This window comes from Polistes canadensis, unplaced genomic scaffold (genome assembly GCF_001313835.1).
Source record: "Polistes canadensis isolate GaletaPanama2010 unplaced genomic scaffold, ASM131383v1 scaffold_403, whole genome shotgun sequence".
Classification (NCBI taxonomy): domain Eukaryota; kingdom Metazoa; phylum Arthropoda; class Insecta; order Hymenoptera; family Vespidae; genus Polistes; species Polistes canadensis.
The window spans coordinates 31,519-51,093 of record NW_014569950.1 but is presented as its reverse complement, the minus strand read 5'-3'; the positions used below and the strand labels follow the sequence as shown (position 1 = coordinate 51,093).

At 29.0% G+C, this 19,575-nt stretch overlaps 6 protein-coding genes across 9 annotated transcripts in view; 1 reads left to right on the top strand and 5 right to left on the bottom strand.

Moving 5' to 3' along the window:
* The window catches only part of LOC106792292, an 18,993-nt gene extending 15,139 nt beyond the window's left edge, over positions 1-3,854 (top strand). For 2 of the 3 annotated variants that reach the window (XM_014758612.1, XM_014758613.1), the window contains exons 2-5: positions 475-621; positions 2,373-2,528; positions 2,777-2,938; positions 3,563-3,854. In XM_014758612.1, the coding sequence (XP_014614098.1) occupies positions 483-621; positions 2,373-2,528; positions 2,777-2,938; positions 3,563-3,597 (492 nt within the window). In that variant the 5' untranslated portion in view covers positions 475-482 and the 3' untranslated portion in view covers positions 3,598-3,854. The remainder of the gene's footprint in view (positions 1-474; positions 622-2,372; positions 2,529-2,776; positions 2,939-3,562) is intronic. The other variant, XM_014758614.1, reaches the window with a different exon arrangement.
* A 3,876-nt stretch (positions 3,855-7,730) lies between these two features.
* On the bottom strand, positions 7,731-7,958 carry LOC106792295. The gene has a single exon (XM_014758617.1). It carries the CDS (start codon positions 7,933-7,935, stop codon positions 7,756-7,758), a length of 180 nt encoding a protein of 59 aa, XP_014614103.1. The 5' UTR covers positions 7,936-7,958; the 3' UTR covers positions 7,731-7,755.
* Positions 7,745-9,871, bottom strand: LOC106792294. The gene is made up of 3 exons (XM_014758615.1): positions 9,271-9,871; positions 8,494-8,709; positions 7,745-8,335 (listed from the first exon to the last, which is right to left on the bottom strand). The coding sequence occupies exons 2-3, from the start codon at positions 8,681-8,683 to the stop codon at positions 8,136-8,138; spliced, it is 390 nt and encodes a 129-aa protein (XP_014614101.1). The 5' UTR covers positions 8,684-8,709; positions 9,271-9,871; the 3' UTR covers positions 7,745-8,135.
* A 7-nt stretch (positions 9,872-9,878) lies between these two features.
* Positions 9,879-12,175, bottom strand: LOC106792291 (40S ribosomal protein S6-like). Its single transcript, XM_014758611.1, has 5 exons — positions 11,705-12,175; positions 10,987-11,191; positions 10,752-10,897; positions 10,286-10,486; positions 9,879-10,196 (listed from the first exon to the last, which is right to left on the bottom strand). The coding sequence occupies exons 1-5, from the start codon at positions 11,708-11,710 to the stop codon at positions 9,996-9,998; spliced, it is 759 nt and encodes a 252-aa protein (XP_014614097.1). The 5' UTR covers positions 11,711-12,175; the 3' UTR covers positions 9,879-9,995.
* Positions 12,176-13,020: 845 nt separating this feature from the next.
* LOC106792290 (5'-AMP-activated protein kinase subunit beta-1-like) lies at positions 13,021-14,362 on the bottom strand. 2 transcript variants are annotated; one of them, XM_014758610.1, is made up of 5 exons: positions 14,203-14,362; positions 13,914-14,117; positions 13,579-13,842; positions 13,261-13,491; positions 13,021-13,185 (listed from the first exon to the last, which is right to left on the bottom strand). In XM_014758610.1, exons 2-5 carry the CDS (start codon positions 14,097-14,099, stop codon positions 13,138-13,140), a joined length of 729 nt encoding a protein of 242 aa, XP_014614096.1. In that variant the 5' UTR covers positions 14,100-14,117; positions 14,203-14,362; the 3' UTR covers positions 13,021-13,137. The 2 variants fall into 2 exon arrangements, with proteins under 2 accessions (XP_014614096.1, XP_014614095.1); XM_014758609.1 differs by having other exon boundaries at positions 13,021-13,174; positions 14,203-14,361.
* Positions 14,363-14,576: 214 nt separating this feature from the next.
* Positions 14,577-15,678, bottom strand: LOC106792289 (protein BUD31 homolog). Its single transcript, XM_014758608.1, has 3 exons — positions 15,464-15,678; positions 15,239-15,361; positions 14,577-15,095 (listed from the first exon to the last, which is right to left on the bottom strand). Exons 1-3 carry the CDS (start codon positions 15,555-15,557, stop codon positions 14,878-14,880), a joined length of 435 nt encoding a protein of 144 aa, XP_014614094.1. The 5' UTR covers positions 15,558-15,678; the 3' UTR covers positions 14,577-14,877.
* Between the last annotated feature and the right edge of the window lie 3,897 nt (positions 15,679-19,575).

Below are 19,575 nucleotides of genomic sequence, written 5' to 3'. Positions count from 1 at the left end.
AGCACACCTTTGATTTTTCGAACTGAAGGTCCTAGATGGTAGTTTTTTCCAATATATACTTATTAATGAAAAGTTTATAATATCTTAAGAAGAGAATTGTTCAATTTTATTTCATTTGAATCGTTTATTATCAAGTTTTCGAATGAAACAATTCGTCTATTAATATATAATGTATATGTTGTCAAACGAAAAATAGAATAATAAAAAAGAATTGAAAAAATAACGTAAAAACTCGATATCTCTTGATTTCTTTTTTTGTTGAATTCTGTCGACAAAGAGAAAGAAATAGAATAGAAAAAAAGAGAGAGAGAGAGAGAGAAAAAAAGGGTGCAAATTCGTGGAGCGTAGGTAATAATTATAAGCTCTGTTAATTAAAGGGCAAGATTTAAGAAGAGAGCTTTGAGTCTTTTCTACACATTTATGTTCTATTCTTTTTTTTCTTTTGTTTCATTAACGAACGAACAAATGAATCAGTCGACAGAATGAAGCTGTGGTGGAGTTTAGCGTTGGTCCTTGTCGCCGCATCGATGTTTCTCAGCACCGTCGGAGCAGCATCTGTGCTTTGGGAGGAAGATGACAAGGAGATACTTGTACGAACCGTACGCGGCACCAAGGAACGAGGTATGAAACATTAACTTTAATTAACTTAATTAACTTTCTCGATGAGAGAGAGAAAAAAGAGAGAAAGAAAGAAAAGAGAAATGTTGTTCCCTTGAGATTTCTCTTGAAATATTCAATTTAGTCTTTTCATTTTCCCTATTATACCCTCGACAAATATTCTCAAAGAATATACATAGCTACTTTTAAATGAATCATTAATCCAAAGAATTTAATCCTTATTGTAACCAGTAATATACTACTAATTGCATTTTTCTTTATTTCTATAAAGTATTTTGACAAGTTATAATATTTTTAATCAATAGAATTTAAAATATTACTGATAATGAGTAATTATTTCAAGAAAATATTGTCTTTGTATGTTGATGATAAAATTATTATTCAATTTCTATGACAATTAATTATAGAGACAATATTTTTCTTCTTTTCCGAATAATTCAAATACGAAATACGGTTCACATTTGAAATATGATAAAATACGTTAGGTGCGTGTGCTCACGCGAAACTATAGATATTACATATGTAACTAAATAAAAGATAAAGACAAAAAATAAAGAAAGTGAGAGGAAGAACCAAGGTAAAGAATAAATGTAAGCTCTATATATGTATATATATATATAAATGTGCACTCTCTTTATACATACTACTACCTATACCTACATAAGCATGTATATACGTTGGACTCTCGAGAAAGAGACTGCTTGAAAGCTCTCTTTGTACATCATCGTTCTTTCTCCCAATCCCCTTTCTCTCTCGCCATCATCTCCCTGCATTTTCCTTTTTCTCAAGGAACGAGAAAGAAAAATGTAGCTGCTGGAATATCATTCAAGTGGAGGAAAAAGAAAAAAAAATCCTGATATCTTAAATATTCTTCTTCTTCTTCTTCTTCTTCTTCTTCTTCTTCTTCTTCTTCTTCTCCTTCTCTTTCTCTGTCTTTTTTGTTTCTATCTTACTAGAAGAATTTTTTCCATGACCGCAAAAGCTCTCTCTGTGCTTAATCGATCGAGGTACCCTGTTGTGCCGCATCGAGCCTTCGGGTATATAAACATATCAATGCCCCCTCCCACCCTCCTTCTATCTCTCTCTTTCCCTATTTCATGTTTTTTTACACCAGAAAGCTCGATCCATCGGAAATCGAAGAGTCTTTTGAGATAGTAGAAAATAAGAAGATTTACGTTCATGTTGATGACGACATAATGATAAGGCCATTCAAATAATCCTTTATAAAAATATGATGATGTTCTATATGATCTAATCGTACGTGATTTTTATACGTGTGTTAACATTACTTTTTAATAATTGATAATTTTTCAATTGTTATAAAAAAAAAAAGAAAAAAATATATATCACTAAGAATAAGTTTGAATAATAATATTCGAACGGGTAACTAAAATAAAAAAAAAAAAAACCTACAAAAATTCAAATTCGACGAGAAAATAAATGTTTTTCCTGTCGTCGTGATTAAGAAGAAAATGGTCACCAAAATGGATGACTAATTGAAAACAAATTTGCTTGCACCAATCAATCGAACGTGCAGGACCGATATTAGAGTGTAATTATCGGTAGCACAACAGAACGACGAAGGCACGTTCGTTCGAAATTAAGGTCTCCTTGATCACCACCACCTCGGTTGGTCCACCACCTCGGTCAGCGTCGTTCCTATACTACTACGCTCTTCCAAGTTTCTCTATCCCACTTGATACTCTACCGCACTTGCCAATTATCTCTATTGACGTTTTGCATCTCTGATGCAGCAGCAGCATCCGGCAGCGCCGCTTCGTGCAGATACGTCAAGGGTCAATGGTCGGAGTGTGATTCAAAAACCAACACTCGTTCCCGAACTCTTAGTCTTAAAAAAGGAGACAAATCTTGCGAACAAACTAAGACTATTCAGAAGAAATGCAAGAAAGGTAATAAATTCGCATGATCTTTATTTAAATGTGTATATCATCTATTCCATTAGACGATAAATTATTTTGACTAATTTTTTTCTTAGAAAAGATATTAGACATAACATTTTTTTTGTTTTTTTTTTTCTTCTCGCGATGTATAATAATATATAATGTATTAATGAAAATTTTTAATTCATCGTTATTAAAGAATAACAATAACAAGAATTTGTGGTACTATGATTATATATGCGTGGCGGGGAAAACAGCCTGTCGGTACGAAAAGGGCACATGGAGCGGATGCGTGAATCAACTATCGACGAGAGTGGATAATTTAAAGACAAACAGTGATCCCACTTGTGAGAAGACACGTTTGATTACCAAGAGGTGTAAGTCGGAGACCACCAATACCAAGAAATCTGCCAAAGGAGGTATATAAATTTTTTTGTAATAAAAGCAGCACACACACAATAATCAATACTTAATGACTCAATTATTAAAAATATATTATATTATGACCCTTTGATAAATATTAAATAAATTTATTAGATTACACACATTTTTGTATGTACAAAATTAAAGCAAGACGAAAACACTGAAAGAAAGAGTGAGAAAGAGAAGGGGCGGGGAGAGAAGGGGAGAAAGACAGAGCAAAGGCAGACTTTATCAGGACAAGCAAAACAGAGATTCGGCGTTCATTCGACTTGATGAAGAAGCGGAAAGTAGCAACACCCACATCGATAACGAAGGGGACCCTTCTCTCTCTTTCTCTCTCTCATTCTCTTTTTTCTCTCTTCATCGAGTGTACTCGATGTCGGCATTGAAAGAGTTAAAGATAGCTTCTTGTAATGTCTCTATGGGGTCATGGACAGAACGAACAACGAATCTGATGCGCAAAAGGCTCTGCTATTAAACATGAACCTTCTCTTTTTCTTTATTACTAAATAAAAAAATAAATAATATATATTTTATTTAAAAGATGTGTGTGTGTGTGAATTACATATATATATATCAATATATCACCATGCATCTAACATTTGTTAATCTTTTTCCAGGCGAACGATCGAACAAGAAGTCGAGCAAGCAGTAAAATCATTTTCTTGTCTAAATGTACTACCGTGTCCCTTTGTAAAACACCCGACGATCAGCAAAAATCCAACAACGGGCAACGAACAAAAAATGCATTCTTGAGTTTCCTTCAACGTACATATGGATATGTTTGATTAACGAATTGTCGTTGTATTGATAAATCGCGAGTATACTTACTACGATCGAGACATTTTCGTCGATCGATAGAAATAATAATAAGAATAAGAATAATAATAATAATAATAATGATAATAAAAAAAGAATAATAATAATAATATTAATAATAATAATAATAATAATAATAATAATAATAATAATAATAATAATAATAATAATAATAATAATAATAATAATAATAATATTAATATTAATATTAATAATAATATGATGATAATAATAATAATAAATGAAATAAAATATTAATAAATAAATAAATAATCGTTTCTGTGTATAGGGGTGTACAATTTTGTCACGTAACAAACAAAATCAATCAAATAAACAAGCCCAGAAACACACATCTTTTCTTTGCTGAAAAAACACATTCGTTGATCGACCTTAAAAATTTGGTGAACGCACGTGGTATACACCAAACGCATGCGTAAGAATTAAAAAAAAAAAAGAAAAAAAAATAATCAACTCTTGTTGCGTTAGAAAGAATTATTATTATTATAATATGTATATGTACTAATCGTATATCGAGATTATATATGATACCCTTATTGCTTCTATAAGTATATATTTACGATCAACTCTTCCATTTACGCGTGGCCAAATCTCACTCCGTGAAATATATTTTACATATATATACATGTATATATATTTTGTTGTATTGAAACTTTTTTCATTTTTTTTCTGCAAATAATTTAAATGTAATATATATGGTACCGTGAAAGACTGAAATTGAAAAATGTCAAGATTCACATGGTCGCTTGGTGTATGTCCAAAATATTAATGTATATCCAAATACAAATATTTTCAGTCTTTCACCGACGTATTATTTGGTATGTGTAGACAAGCGACTATGTGTATCTTGACATTCTCTAAATTTGGTCTTTCACGGTAACATATATACATTAGTCGAAAGTTTCTGGATAGGTCAAAAGTCTTTAAATAATTTTAAAAATCAATTACACTCTTTTTCGCAACTTTTTAAAAAAAGTTTTCTTTTCTTTTTTCTTTCTATTGTAAAAATAAAAATTTAATTACAAATGTAAAGCCTCAAAAAAATATACGCAATTGGTTTTTGAGAACCAAATAAAATTTGGCCCATCTAATGACTTTTGTCCGTATATGTGTTTGCGTGCATATATATATTAAAATTTCTATGATGACTTTTTTCTCATTGTCAGTATATAAGTCAAAAAAAATGAAAAGAACAAAAGAAACAAATATAATAAAAATAATGTATTGGATAACTTTTATATTTAAGTAGTACTTTTCTAAGCACACCATTAATTTGTTTATTAATTTATATTTTGCTTTCTCTATATTTTTTAATTTTCATTTCACGGGATACTTAAAAACAAATTAAGGATAAATACAAGATAAAGGAAAAAGAGAACAAGAAAATGTCACGTTGAAAATATTTTTGAGTTTACCAAATATGTAGATGTACGGTGTGTCGATGTTTAAAAATAATTATGTATATTTTATGTAATAATATGCAGTCTTCGTAATAACGACGATTACATTGTCTATGATGTGCATTCTTAAATTTTTCCATCATTTTTTGAACATGTGTCCTTTCTTGTACACAGTTTCACAATCGTTTGAAAAAAAAGAAAAAGATTATAAAAAATAATAAAAAAGAAAATCAAAAAATACAAAAAAAAAAAGAAAAGTATCCTTTTTATCTCTATAAATGGAAAAAAAACTCGTTAAGGATACAAAAATAAATAAATAAAATAAAAGCCGATGAGCACGAAAATCAAATGACATTAACATATTACATTATCTCGAAAAGTTTTATAATTTTCGGTACCATCTCTCACAATCAGCCATGGCTATGTTTGTCTTTTTAAAGTTAAGAATGGTACCCAATAATTATAAAACATCTTTACCGAAACTATAAAAAATCAAAATGTTATTCTCCAAACTCAACTGATTGTGAGATCGATATTTACTGTTTTTAAATCTAAATGTGTATACAAAAGTTTGTCGGTAACGAGAACAACAGCAAGAAAAAGAAAAAGAAAAAAGTATATATATATATATATATATATAAGAACAATGAAATAAAAGAACAAAATAAATAAAAATAAAAATCAAGTACGCCTTTTAGGAAAGATTTTTCGTGCCTCGATTACGATATAAGTATATCGAGCGTAAACAAGCATGATATCAAGAATCGTAGTTTATCGTCTAGATTACGTATATACATCCCATATCATCGTGATGATTAAAAATACAATTTATTGAAATAGTGACATTTTTAGGTAGCGTCATGCTCATTACATGTTCTCTATAGGCCCATTATTATCATATAATATATAGTTATTATTATCATTAAACGTGTCTATTAAGGATTTAAATAAAACATCATGCTTGACTTCTCTGTGTGTGGAATTTAAGAATTAGAAAAAAAAAGAAAAAGAAAAAAAGAAGGAAAAATATTCGTCTTTTAAACAACAGTGTAACATAACATTAATAGAAAATACGTTAAACGATTAGAGAAGAAGTAATTTTTTCAAATCCTTCGATGATAGTAGATCACACATCTTATTGTTAGATTTTTAATGTTTCTCTTTCTCTCTCTCTCTCTCTCTCACTCACTCTCTCTCTCTCTCTCTCTTTCGTAACGTGAAAATACGAATTTCGGTATGTAATTATTATTATTATTATTATTGCTATTATTACTATTGTTGTTATTTTTATTATTATTATTATTCGCTTATCAAATTTAGAAATCTACAACATTGCAATAAAAAGAAAATTTTTAATTACATTATTATCGATATTATGTTCGATGATCGTCAAGTTTCATTGATACTATGTTTAAATAATTTAAGCTCGTTATTATGAATAAATTATTATTATTATTATTACTTTCTCTTACATTATGCAGTAAGCATTTAGCCACTGCCACGAACACGTAATCAAAATTGATTCAACAGATTGAGTCGAATAGTAAAGATTAAATTTTTGTTTTATCATCTTATAAGGGATATATTCTGTTTTTTTTTTTATTAAACTACTATTTCTTTTCTTCCCTCCTATTAACATTTTGACTCGGTATATCTTTTGTAGTTTATTTGGCCTGTCACTGGATTTATTTATGAATTGACATTATGTAATAAAAATAATTAAAAAATTGTATAATGTATCTTCTTATTAAATAATATTGTGTAATCATTACACATGTAATAAAAATCCAATGTTGTCAATAAAAAATAAATATTATATATAAATTCTAAATGCATATATAATTTTTCTAACAAATTCATTTTTTAATGATATTGTTTTTGAAATTGTAATTTTATTCCTATGAATTAAAGTGTATACAATGGAAATATTTATGCAAAGGAAAGCATTTTATTTGTAGTGAAAAATTTGACTATATAAAAAATACAAAATACTTGTATATATTATATCCTAGATATTACATAATAATTTATAAAAAGTTTATATATNATAAAAAGTTTATATATATATATAATACTTGTTATTATAAAATCATGGACGGATTGAAATATTATCTTTGCTTTGGCTATTGGAAATTTCTTTTAAGACATTTTGTGTATCTACGAGTTAAACATTATAAATTCACAAGCTATTGTTTTAATTTCAAACATCTTTGATAAATGTTTTGTTAAATTCAAATAAAATACGCGTACTTTATATATTATAAAATAGTTTGTTATATAAAATTAATAAAAATTTAGTGTATATATATATAAAGTATGTATTCTTCTAATACAAAAATGGACGGAATTTATGTATGTTCCACTTATAATAAAACATATAACTCTACTAAACACTATAAGAAAATAATATTCATAATATTAAAAAAATCTTTGAATTAGACTTTAGCTAATAACAATATATATAATTGTGCAACTATATATCTAAAAGAATTTTGTTTAAAGCTGTTAGGTATATAGTTTTTCTATATATTTCTAAAAATTTTAAAAATTTTTAAATATATTTAAAATATGACAAGTTATGCTAAAGAAATAGAAAGCTTACGAGAATAGGTTTTTCCCTCCCATTCTTGATCAGAGGGAAGAGATTCATGACGTACTTTACAAATACGTGGCCCATATTTGAGAAGTACCATTATAACACAAACTACAAAAAGCGTTAAACAAGCACTGGCTGGCCAAAATACGTGTAAACCCATTGTGCAGTTATTTCAAAAGACTTTTCGATAAGAATTTGCTTTCTAATCAGACTCTATTAATCTTTTCTTCGATATTATTTTCTACTTTGTACAAATAAGAAACACAGAGTGCTTCTATACTAATACTAAATGCGTTTACAGAATTTTCTGACCTTTGTACATATGTTTCTCGATCATAAGCTATTAAAATCAATGTGATATTAAATTTCACTTTCACGTTTATGCATCTCCAAGTATTCCTGCGAATGAGTACCTTTTTCGAGAGATTCAGTATCGTGATACTCTATTATTTCAGACTTAACAATTGGATGGGCAATGCGAACGGATTCTAGTTCACTTAAATCCAGAGGAGGAGTTTTATGTGGCAATACTGTCCACAAAGATTGAATGTATCGATTTCCTATAACAAATAAATTAGGATTAATTATATATAGAATTGAATGCACCTACATGTAAAGATGGAAACGTGCAACTAATATATATTAAATATAAAACATATTAAAAAAATAATAGCTATAGAAGGGACAAGAGATCATATCTTATTAATTGAACATTTACCGGTATGACGATCTTGCCAATAAGCTTTGTGACGGGAACACCAACAGTAGAATATATTCAAAAGAAATATAATTCCACCTATTATCGAACAAACAGTGATAGTAATATAGAATGGTGTGAAATCTCCGTATTCGTGCTTCACAAAATATGGATTCTTCAGGTATTCTTCGCGTTCGTCTAGAATAGACATTTTATAAATTGAAGACTTGGTTGTTTCTGTAAAAGAAATCAATTTATATTAAACCTAATGTAACAAAATGTAACAAACAAATATGCATACATACTTGAAATAAAATAATATACGCACAAGAAAGTATTAATTTTTAAATAAATGATATACAATATTTTATTTAAAACTAGATAACAAATAAAATACTTGAATGTTCGAGACTTATTAAAAACGAACTTGGAAGAAATTAAACGTAAAGGAAAGCGCGTATATAATAAGGCGTTGTCATGACGTTCAACTTTACGAACTCATTTTAAGTACATATAAAACAATTTATATAAATAAATTTATATTAAAATAGTAATTAATAATTATCTTATTAACTTAAGAAACTAAAAGAATTTAGTGAAAATATGAGTAATCCAAACAATAATAAATTACATGCTATGTACCAAGAACGATATTACATATATACTATAAATCTGTCTCGTGTTTTCTTTAGGCTTACATAGAATATGATTATTTCGTAGAATATACACATACATATACAAATAATTTTAACAAATAATATCTATCAATTTGGATTCAGTAAATATAAAAATACTTACAACAATTAATGAAAAACACACAGTAGATGTCCGTAAAATAATATATAGCGTGCCATGTTGGAATGTGTTTAGTTGCGTTGTCGTAACGTGCATTTAATCGAGTTGTATTGGGCGGGGCATAATAAATAGCGAGATGAGTAGAGCAGAAACATTTCATTGAATTTTAAACGCGTGGACGCTGACGTCATAATACAATGTTTCTACATTCTTGACCAATGAGAAAAGAAATTGAAAGCGCGCCATATCGAAGATTCAATTGCGTAATTTTTCTTATTATTTCAACACTTTTATCATGTGGACTATTACTCATGGTTATAGTATTGAAGTCTAGAAAGATGTAATAATAATTAAACTCTGCAATGCAATTGTAAGGATCACGAAGCCTATAATTCTTTTTGATATAACTTCGTGTGTACAACGAAAAGAATTGGAACAACCATGTTTACTTTCGCGCTACTTTCAAACGATTCTTGCGAGAAATCGATTATACTTCTTGTCATTACCACAAGTTGTCACCACTGTTCGCGCCATTGTGCTAGATACTTTAAGATTTTCTCTACATTCATAAGATTTCATAATCAATGATTATAATCAAAAATCATAATCAATCACATTTGAAAATAGTGTATATATCGAAAGGTATTACATTCTACTTAATTAAAATATTAGTACAGTATCGAGAATACTTGTTACAATACACTGGAACTATTTTTTATTTTTGTCTTTCACTTCTGAGTTGCAGTGAGGGTAGATGGATTAGATGATTTAGAATCACGGATTGAAGCACTGCGTCTTCGTTTAATTTCTTCTTTGCGTCTATTCTTGGCTTCCTTTTGCCTTTGAGCCAAGAGCTTAGCATAATCAGCAGCTTGTTCCTTACGTATCAAGCAACGCCTCTTTTTTAATGCACGCCTATGTCTCCTTCTCTGTAAGTATATAGACCAAATATATTAGTATCATTTAAGTGATTTGATAATATCTCGATACATATTGATAAATGTTTCTTTTATTATACCTGTAATGTCAAAGGTGTAATCAGGCGTTGAATTTTAGGAGCTTTAAGACGTTCCTTCTTGCCTTCTTTCTGGATGGGTCTTTTGACGACGAATTGACGTACGTCGTCTTCCTTTGAAAGATTAAAGAGCTTACGAATTTTGCTAGCTCTCTTTGGTCCTAAGCGACGTGGAACTTGCGTATCAGTAAGTCCAGGAATTTCCTTTGTGAAAATAATTATTAAGAATTAACAATCCTGATTAGTGGTACTGTAATTATCTAATCTCATAAAAATAATTCAATTGAATTTGTCATTGTCTCGTTAGTACACTGAGAAACAGTAAGAAATAATGTAACTGTTTCCCAAATTAAAACGATCTTTAATCTACCATGTCTACGATAGTATTTCAAGATTATTTGCCATTCTTGCATACACCCTAGTAACATGGAATCAGTAGGAAACAGTTGGAATTTCAAGTTTATCTTACCTGTTCTCCCTTCTTCACAATTATCAATGCAAGTACTGACAAATTTGCATCGACGATGCAACCACGTACAGATTTACGTTTTCTTTCTCCGTCACGTCTGGGTCTGTAGCAGGAGTGTCCCTTTGATAGCAATAACCGTACACGACCTATTTCAAGTATCATTATAATATTATCTTCAAGAGAAAAGAAATAATATACCTACGATTACATGAAAATAAAGTTAAAAAATACTTACCATTAGTCAAGATACCCTGCTTCATAGGAAAGCCTTGTTTGTCATTCCCACCAGAAATACGTACAACATATCCCTTCCATTCATCACCAAGAGAATCAGCTTCTACCTCTGCTCCCATACGTTTCTCATAAAACATTCGGAGCTTGTGCTCGTCCGAAATTTCGAATAATTTTTGACATCCTGTGGCTGGAAACGATACGTTCAACTATAACAGAATAATTACTAATGATTAACATTACGAAAATTTCTATTTGAATGTTGTTACAAATGTAGAAGTTAGGTTGTATTCAACAAGACTCCACCTAGTTAATACCTAGCTGGTCCCAAGCCCAGACGAAAGAGGAGAGTTCGAAGGTGAGGCTAGCAATCTACCCTCGGTAAAAACAATAAAACGCTCCCAGAAATAGCAATAAAAAAAAGCTATTATAACAGGATGAAGTCTTAAAAAAAAAAGAAGAAGGTTGTATTCTTAACATGTTTATTCAGTAATATAAATATAATTTATATAAAATAATCTAATAACCTCATATATATAATTAATCGCAAACGGCGAGGGAAACATATAACTTCAATAATCTAGATAATCCACATTAAATATAAAAATAGGACGCGAAAATAATTATTAATGTAAACTTAGTATTCGAGTCTTCGTAGTATTTTGAAAAGTTTGAAAATTCTTAAAGGAAAAATGATCTTGAACAAATTTTTATATTCTTACCTTCATCGTGATGAAATTTTAATACTATTGTGGAGTTACACTAATTGTTCCATACGCTCGTAGAGTACGCACAAGAAGGATACGTGTGCCCGTCACGCCAAAGCTTGGCGCCTCCGGCACTCTTATCGTCACGCCCCTAGTGGCGAAACAAAAGAACTAAAAAAACACCATGCATTTGAACAACCGCTGCTATTCGCGCTCTTCCGTCCCAACCACCGAGGGAGACACGCGTGCTCACGAGCAGCGACCAAAGACGTGAACACTAGTCACTACTTCCTTTTTCCTCTTTAAGATTTTGTTAAGTTTGTTATATATTTTGTACAAGACCTTTTTGATACGTTTTATAATAAAATATTTATATAATATTTTTCCCTAGTGAATTAGTGATTTCCTAATATAATTGAACACGCTACATACGCACATGGAGTATAGGAATGGAGAAAGAACGTATGAAGAAGGAATACAAATATCACTACTGAATTCTACTGCAGACTATATATATATCTATGAGGATCGATAATAAGGATGTAAAATGAAAGAGTTTTCGGAAGTCAGGGGAACGTAGGAACGTGGAATAGTGATAGAGATAGACTATTATTATATCAATTGAAGCGGAGTAGTGATGAAACTATTCGCAAATTCCGTCTCTATCCGCTATTCTCGACAAACTATTTTTCATAACTCGATCCTTACGAGAAGTCGATTATATTTTTTGTCACTATCGTAAGTTGTTGCAACTGCTCACGCTGCTTGTGCTAGGTACTTTCCGATCTTCTTTAAGATTAGTTTTATTCTGTAAAGAGTAAAGAGGAAAATCCCTAGCACCCAATTCTACTAGGAAAGTTTTTTCATTGTTACGGTGCATCAGAATCTTGACGAATCTTATTTTCTTAAAACTAAATTTAAATTACCTTATATGTATCTATGAGAAATAATTAATACTAATATTTAAATAATAATTTTAATGCAATAGGACTTTTTTATAATTGCGTAAATATCATTTAAATGATTACAGAAAATGTATTATTATCTATTAAATATTAATCGTAATTAATCTTTTTTTTGCATAATTCAAGAAATTATATAATAGCACTATATTCTTTATGCCTCTAAAAAATATATGAATACTTGACTCGCTTTAATAAATATTAATTTTTAGAATAAATATTTTACACTTGAGCAACTTTTGTTATTTATAATTCACCTTATCTATAGTTTTTGATATTTGAATAACAGATATAATTCGTCATTCATATATAATGATATAGTTTCAAAATAACTAATCATAATTATCACAGTTGTACATAGGAATGACGTAAATCATTAAATTGGTTTATATAGGAGGGTAGTTACATATTTTTTTCGATAGCGATGCGTAGCTGATAAAACCATTACACTGTCTTTAATACTTAAAGCATATAGATGATTTAACATTACATGATTTGGTTCAGGTAAAAGAGTTGGCTCGCACTGAAAAAATTCTTAATAATTAATACATATTTCCTATAGAGTTTTAAAAACTATTAATAGAGATTAATTCTTTCATAATTACTCACTGATAATGGTGTATCTTTATTAAGAATAACTTGCAACAAATGTGGTGGTAAGATTGGGGGTCCAACTACTTTTTCCCATGGTTTATGAGGTGGTATTTCTTGACCATATTCAGTTTGAATGCTGCTCGAAACACCCTCGCTATCTTTAGCAAGTGCTTGGAAAACTTCAAAATCTGATTTTCTTACAGCTACTAAATTGTTTTTAGAACCCATACCATTGTCAACTATTTTCTAAAAATATGATTTATTGATCGTTCTTTTAATATATGTTCTTACAATAGTAGTAAACTGAAATAAATTAGTAGATCTACATCTTACCAAACCAGGGTCATGCCTCCATTCTCCATCGACGTAGAATTTGTACTGATGTTCTCCTTCTGGTAGATCAATAATAGTAACAAAATCGCCATGGCTTTTTACCATAGGCAGCGTTTTCCATCCTGTGAACGTTCCACTAATATATACTTGCTTGCCGCCGCCTTCCCATTTAAAAACAGTAGGCAATACTTTGCTATCGGTAACTTTCGTTCCTTCAGATACTGTATTAGATCTTGGACGTGGTCCACCAAAGTTATTTCTATCCTATTAAGTTATTTATATAAAAAACCAAGTATATATCTATTGTCATAATCAATTTCTATAGTGTTAAATACTTTAGTATAATAAGGCTCTTCTTCTTCTTGAGATGATTGGAAGACTAGCTTTTGATCAGGCTTTTTGTCAAATACGAATGCCTGACCTTCCTTTCCTGGAGAAGATGGTGCATGTTCTTTACCATGACGATCTTTGCTTGGATTATGGCTATGACTGACTGTTTGATTACTCCCAGCATTTCCCATTATTGTGTAATAATTTCTCTAAGTATATAAGTTACATTTTCAATATATCTTATTTTCCTATCAAAAATAATCACTTGGGAGTAAAATGTTATTTCTTTTTTACCTAGTTAAATGAACGAAGCAACGTCAAGGGATCCCGATTTTTTATTTTTCATATGACTGCGATTTACGACGTAAGTTGTTGAAAAAATAGTAAGAACTATAATTGCATCTAATGGAGCAAAAAGAGAAACAGCACGAGTAGTAGTCAATATACCTCACGTTTTTGGTGCAGAAAATAGGCGGGAAATATGAATTATCTTCTCAATTTTTCTACATTTTCAATTATGTTGTTCTTATTTTTCATTTATAATACAATTGATATTAAATAACAGTATAAAAAGCTGATAATGTTAATATTTTATATTTTTTATATTTACAACAATTATATGATATTTACATAACAGAATATAAAGCATGTATATCGTCGGTCGATAAAGTTGAAAAAACCATGTTACTAGACCAAAAAATATCATTTTCATAAACGATTTACATTTTACTATAGTTTGTAACTATTCATTACAATGAACGAAATATGTAAAATAAAGCGAATACATGAAACATATAAATATATATAAGAAGGTGTAACTTAGTTATAAGAAACAAAATAGTAGCAAATGCTGAAACACATTGCAAGGTAAGAAGTGATTATTATTACCACTATTATTATTATTATTATTATTATTATTATTATTATAACTTTATGTATATGTTATATCTTAATTAATAAAATTACATATCAACCAGAACATCCTCTACAACCACAATGTATACATTCCACTATTCTTCCTTCTTCTAATTTGCCTTTTGGTACACGACAGATACAATTTGTACCAAAATTTGTATCTCTTGTTTGTATACATCGCAAACAACACAAGTTTTCGTATCCAACTTTTTTCCATTTTGCTATGAGATTTTGGTCCGCTATGTTTTCATTCAAACAGTAGTCGTACAATTCTGTAAGTGGTACAAGATTATAACAAATGATACAATTGTGATATATATAACAATAATTAACAATACATTGAAAAATAAAACATGTATATATTTAGGATACTATAGATAATAACGAATAATAATCGAAATAAAGGAAAACTTACCGCGACTTATAGCTTTTCGTCTATAAAATAGATCATATATGTACCGTGATTTTTGATGATGAATTTTAAATATCGGCCATAAAGATTCCTGTTTACGTTTACCTTCGTGTGGCTCTGTTTCGGCTGTATACAGAATAATTTAAGTATTTTTTTCCTTTACAGTAAATACAAAAAAGAATTCGATAGGATAACTATTAACCTTAAAATGTATCGTAGTTTATTTACCTTCGCGCATTTTTTGTTCCAACTCTTCTAATGTTGGTTCAATTAATTCCCAACCATCGGGTGGAGATTTTTTACTTCTTCGTACCTTCGGCATTTTATTTACGAATAAATACTCAAATACAGTACTACTTATAATTTTAAACGCATCTAATATTTACGCGATACTTTCACCTATGAATATGAACATTTATATTTCATATAGAGTGTTGATCCTTCAGAAAAAAAAACAATTCTGAATCTAATGTTTATTTTTCATAATTTATACTAATATTGTATAAAGACTTCTCTCTTTTTAATTCTTTTATCATGTAACTAAGACCTCAAGAAAACATAAGCAAACAAAAGGAAAAATTTGTATATATTTTTATTATACGTGATTTTTGTTTTCAAATTCATAGACGAAAATTTGTCCAGCATGCTGATTGGTGATTACAAAAGCCTTTTATTGGCTGTGCGGAGACATATCAACATTTTTTAAGACGTAATTTCATAAAAGAGAAATTAGACTAATATTTTGACACACACACAAGATCAGAGAGGAAGAGAAGAAAATTGCGTTATCATAGAAAAATAAATTAGATTATATATTATATATTGATCGACATTAAATATCATAGAATTGATTCATTTAACAGATTACAGGATAAGATTTTTAATTATTTTAATTTTAATATTAGTATTATATCTTAATTTGAAAAAAGTTTAATAAAGAGGAGAATTCACGGAGAAATTAAACTTTACCATTACATTAATCAACGACCAATTTCAATTTGATTGGCTGTGCCCTCATTACCGTTCACATGAAGATTCTCGGAGACTTTAATGCCCAAATGGTTAAACAAATCGGTATATTTATTTATGGGTTTAGCTAGTCATTTTATAAAGTAACGTCAACATATACAGGGCGTTTATAAATTAGTTGTACCAAAGTAAAATTAAATTCTAAGAAAAGTAAATGGCAGTCAATTTTGGCTAATAAAATACAAAAAGAAATGACAATACAACAAAAATGCAGTGTTGAATTGCACTAGAAGGCTTGGCGGGACGCAAGTTGAGCACATGGCTGGCATAGAAATAAAGAAATAGAAATAAATATACGTAGGATGTAATAATATTTATTTTATGAAATATTAATATTTTATTGTTGTAAATTTAAGTATAGAATTAAAGGATTGGATGAATATGAGAAAGGGTTAGAAAAGTAACTATAGATTTGAAGTGTTCTATTAAAAGTCACGCAGAACACATTTGATTACATTAACGATCGACGGATTCATAAATAGATCCACTCCACAACATTCATGATTACCATGTCATAATAGCCACAATAATACTATAATTAATAATTATCTCGTTAGTAGTAATGACAAATTTTACATACTCTTATTTTTTAGTTCGTAGAAGAGTAAGCGAGTGGCCCCTCATTTCATAGAGCATAACGAGGCCACTTAAGGATATTTTTATTCTTATAACAATGTTATCCACACGATTTGTTGAATTGTACATATCGGTATATATTTATAACATATATATATATATATATATTTATATATGTATATTTATCCACATTGGTTTACGTTTCCAGGATCTATCCATTATGTATTGACACCACACACACACGCACACATACATATATATGTATATGTATTATATATATATATATATGTTTATAAATATATACGCAGGCTTATAAAATATTATTTTTCGTCTTTTAACACCTAGAAGTTGAAAAAAGGCTAATATGCACTACAATTTCACGAATTGAAGAATAATTCTGATATTTAAATATGATGATCGTATGGCCTCATGACGATTATATTTATAGAATGAAATTGTCGTTGATCGACCGTAGGATAGACCTAATCATGAGATTAATTATGATTAGTCTCTGTAAAAATAGAATAAATACTAATATTTCTAAATTAAAGGCTAACAACCAAAAGATCATATATAATTTTACATTTCTAAATGCATATATTTATTATTAAAAGAAAAAGGAAACGCAACGTTCATAAGGACGTTCGATTTCAGTTTCTATTTCATTTTTTTTCTTATTTTTATTTCTTTTTTTTTCAATTAATTCGGCCTATCCTACACGATTCGCACGCCAGATCGCGTAATTAAAATCAAAAAAAATTTTTTGGAACGATTATCTTTAAACATGATCTTCAATGTTTGAAAATCATGTCAATTTCACGAAGGCGTCCATCAAAGATATTTTTTTGTTTTTTAATATATACATTGGTAGTATTTTCTTTCCTTTTCCTATTTTTTTTTTTTTAGACTTATATTTTTGTTATGAATTGTCTATTATACTCTTAAATGCGTCTTTTTTTGGACGTTAAATTTATATATATAATTATATTTATATATATATTTTTCTTATTGACACAAATAATAAATATAATGTACAATTTTGTTTCGTTCAATTTTTCACGCGATCAAAATTTGGGATGATAATCGAAAAAGTTCAAGGTTAATGTCGAATAGAGAATGAATATTTTATTAAATTTTTCTTTAATTAAATCGTTCAAAATGGAGACCTCGATTTGACGTAGCACACGTTCAACGACACTACATTTTTTCTTCCATTATTTTTTTCCCTTTTTTTTCGCTCCTCCCCCCTCCTCCCTGTTTAAAATTACACCATAAATGTGCCGACACGGAGGACAAGTGCAATCATCTTTTTCGATGATACGGGCCGTCGAGAGTAGAATCACGTTATTTTAAACATTGGAATGAAAATCTTCTCGTTTGTATTTGTTCGGTCAAGTTCGAATTTATGCTACAATTATTATTATTATTATTATTTGAGCCACGTTTATTTAGAAAGTTATGCGACTTAATCCTTTTTTTTTATTTGCCAACGAAAAAATTTGATTAAAACAACAAATGTCATTAATTGATTTTTATTTTTTAAAATAAAAAGCTCATCTTTTGTTGTAGTCATCTATCGTAATTTTGAACACAATCCAGTCAATTATTTTGCTCGATTATGTTATTATTATTATTATTATTATTATTCTTATTCTTATCATCGAAAGCACCGGTCGAGAAAACATCTTTGCACTATCCTCATTCTTAATATAAAATAATACATATCTCGATAATTCAAACTTTGTACTTACTTAACTTATGTAAATTGCTACGTCACAGGATATGACTTTATTATATTAAAAACGAAGGAATATTTAATCCTTTCGTTACTAGCGACCAATATACAGATCGTACATGCAAAGGCCCCGTATGAACGATTAATCGACCCATATAGGGGTCGTATATACGTACACACGAACGATACTCAAGCCATAGCATGCCGTAGGGAAAGGGTTAAATATGATTTTCTTAAATATCGTAAATGTAGGATTTCTAAATTCTGCATATTTTTACAAATCTTTCATTGGAAATATTACTATTATTTTTATTAATTGTCGTAGTTTCTATTTCAAGAAAATATATCACAAATGAACGATTATCCTGCGACGTAATATTACCGTAGCCTAAATTCCCATTTGTTAATAAGGAATATCCAAATTTCTTGTGGCTACGCGTACGTAAATACGTCATTTTGAATTATTCTAAGATATACATTGCTTCTTCTTCTTCTTCTTGTTTTATTTTATTTTAATTTATTTTATTTTAATTTAATTTAATTTAATTTAATTCAATTTAATTTAATTTAATTTAATTTAATTTAATTTAATTTAATTTAATTCTTTTTTTTCTAAAACATTCGATCGATCGTTTATTCCAGTCATTCGAAGAAGATGGATTTTATTTTTATTTATTTATGTATTTATCATCTAATCCAGCTCCTTAAAAATGATTGCTGGAAAGTGCAGAAAGCAGACGTATGCATGTATTTATGTATGTATGTATGTTGGATATATGTATGTATGTATGTATGTATGTATGTATGTATGTTGGATATATGTATGTATGTATGTATGTATGTATGTATGTATGTTTGTATATTTCAGTAACATGTACGATTTTGCTACAACATTGCTCGATAGAAAATTCGTTTTTTTTTTATATCTTTTTTTTGATTTTTTTTTCTTAATAACGATAGATATTCATGTCGCAATTTCGACAAGATCCGCTTTTAATTC

Bases quoted from the DNA above. Each gene is read 5' to 3' on its own strand.
- LOC106792291 (XM_014758611.1), bottom strand. The intron at 10,898-10,986 runs GTAAGTATTTTT...TACTTGAAATAG, and splicing joins GCAGGGTATCTTGACTAATG to GTCGTGTACGGTTATTGCTA. The intron at 10,197-10,285 runs GTATAATAAAAG...ATATACTTACAG, and splicing joins TTACACCTTTGACATTACAG to AGAAGGAGACATAGGCGTGC.
- LOC106792290 (XM_014758609.1), bottom strand. From the start codon at position 14,099: ATGGGAAATGCTGGGAGTAATCAAACAGTCAGTCATAGCCATAATCCA. The intron at 13,843-13,913 runs GTATTTAACACT...ATAACTTAATAG, and splicing joins AAGAGCCTTATTATACTAAA to GATAGAAATAACTTTGGTGG. The intron at 13,492-13,578 runs GTAAGATGTAGA...TCATATTTTTAG, and splicing joins GGAGGCATGACCCTGGTTTG to AAAATAGTTGACAATGGTAT.
- LOC106792295 (XM_014758617.1), bottom strand. From the start codon at position 7,935: ATGGGTTTACACGTATTTTGGCCAGCCAGTGCTTGTTTAACGCTTTTT.
- LOC106792294 (XM_014758615.1), bottom strand. From the start codon at position 8,683: ATGTCTATTCTAGACGAACGCGAAGAATACCTGAAGAATCCATATTTT. The intron at 8,336-8,493 runs GTAAATGTTCAA...TATTTGTTATAG, and splicing joins TTGGCAAGATCGTCATACCG to GAAATCGATACATTCAATCT.
- LOC106792289 (XM_014758608.1), bottom strand. From the start codon at position 15,557: ATGCCGAAGGTACGAAGAAGTAAAAAATCTCCACCCGATGGTTGGGAA. The intron at 15,362-15,463 runs GTAAATAAACTA...TTCTGTATACAG, and splicing joins GGAACAAAAAATGCGCGAAG to CCGAAACAGAGCCACACGAA. The intron at 15,096-15,238 runs GTAAGTTTTCCT...TACCACTTACAG, and splicing joins ACGAAAAGCTATAAGTCGCG to AATTGTACGACTACTGTTTG.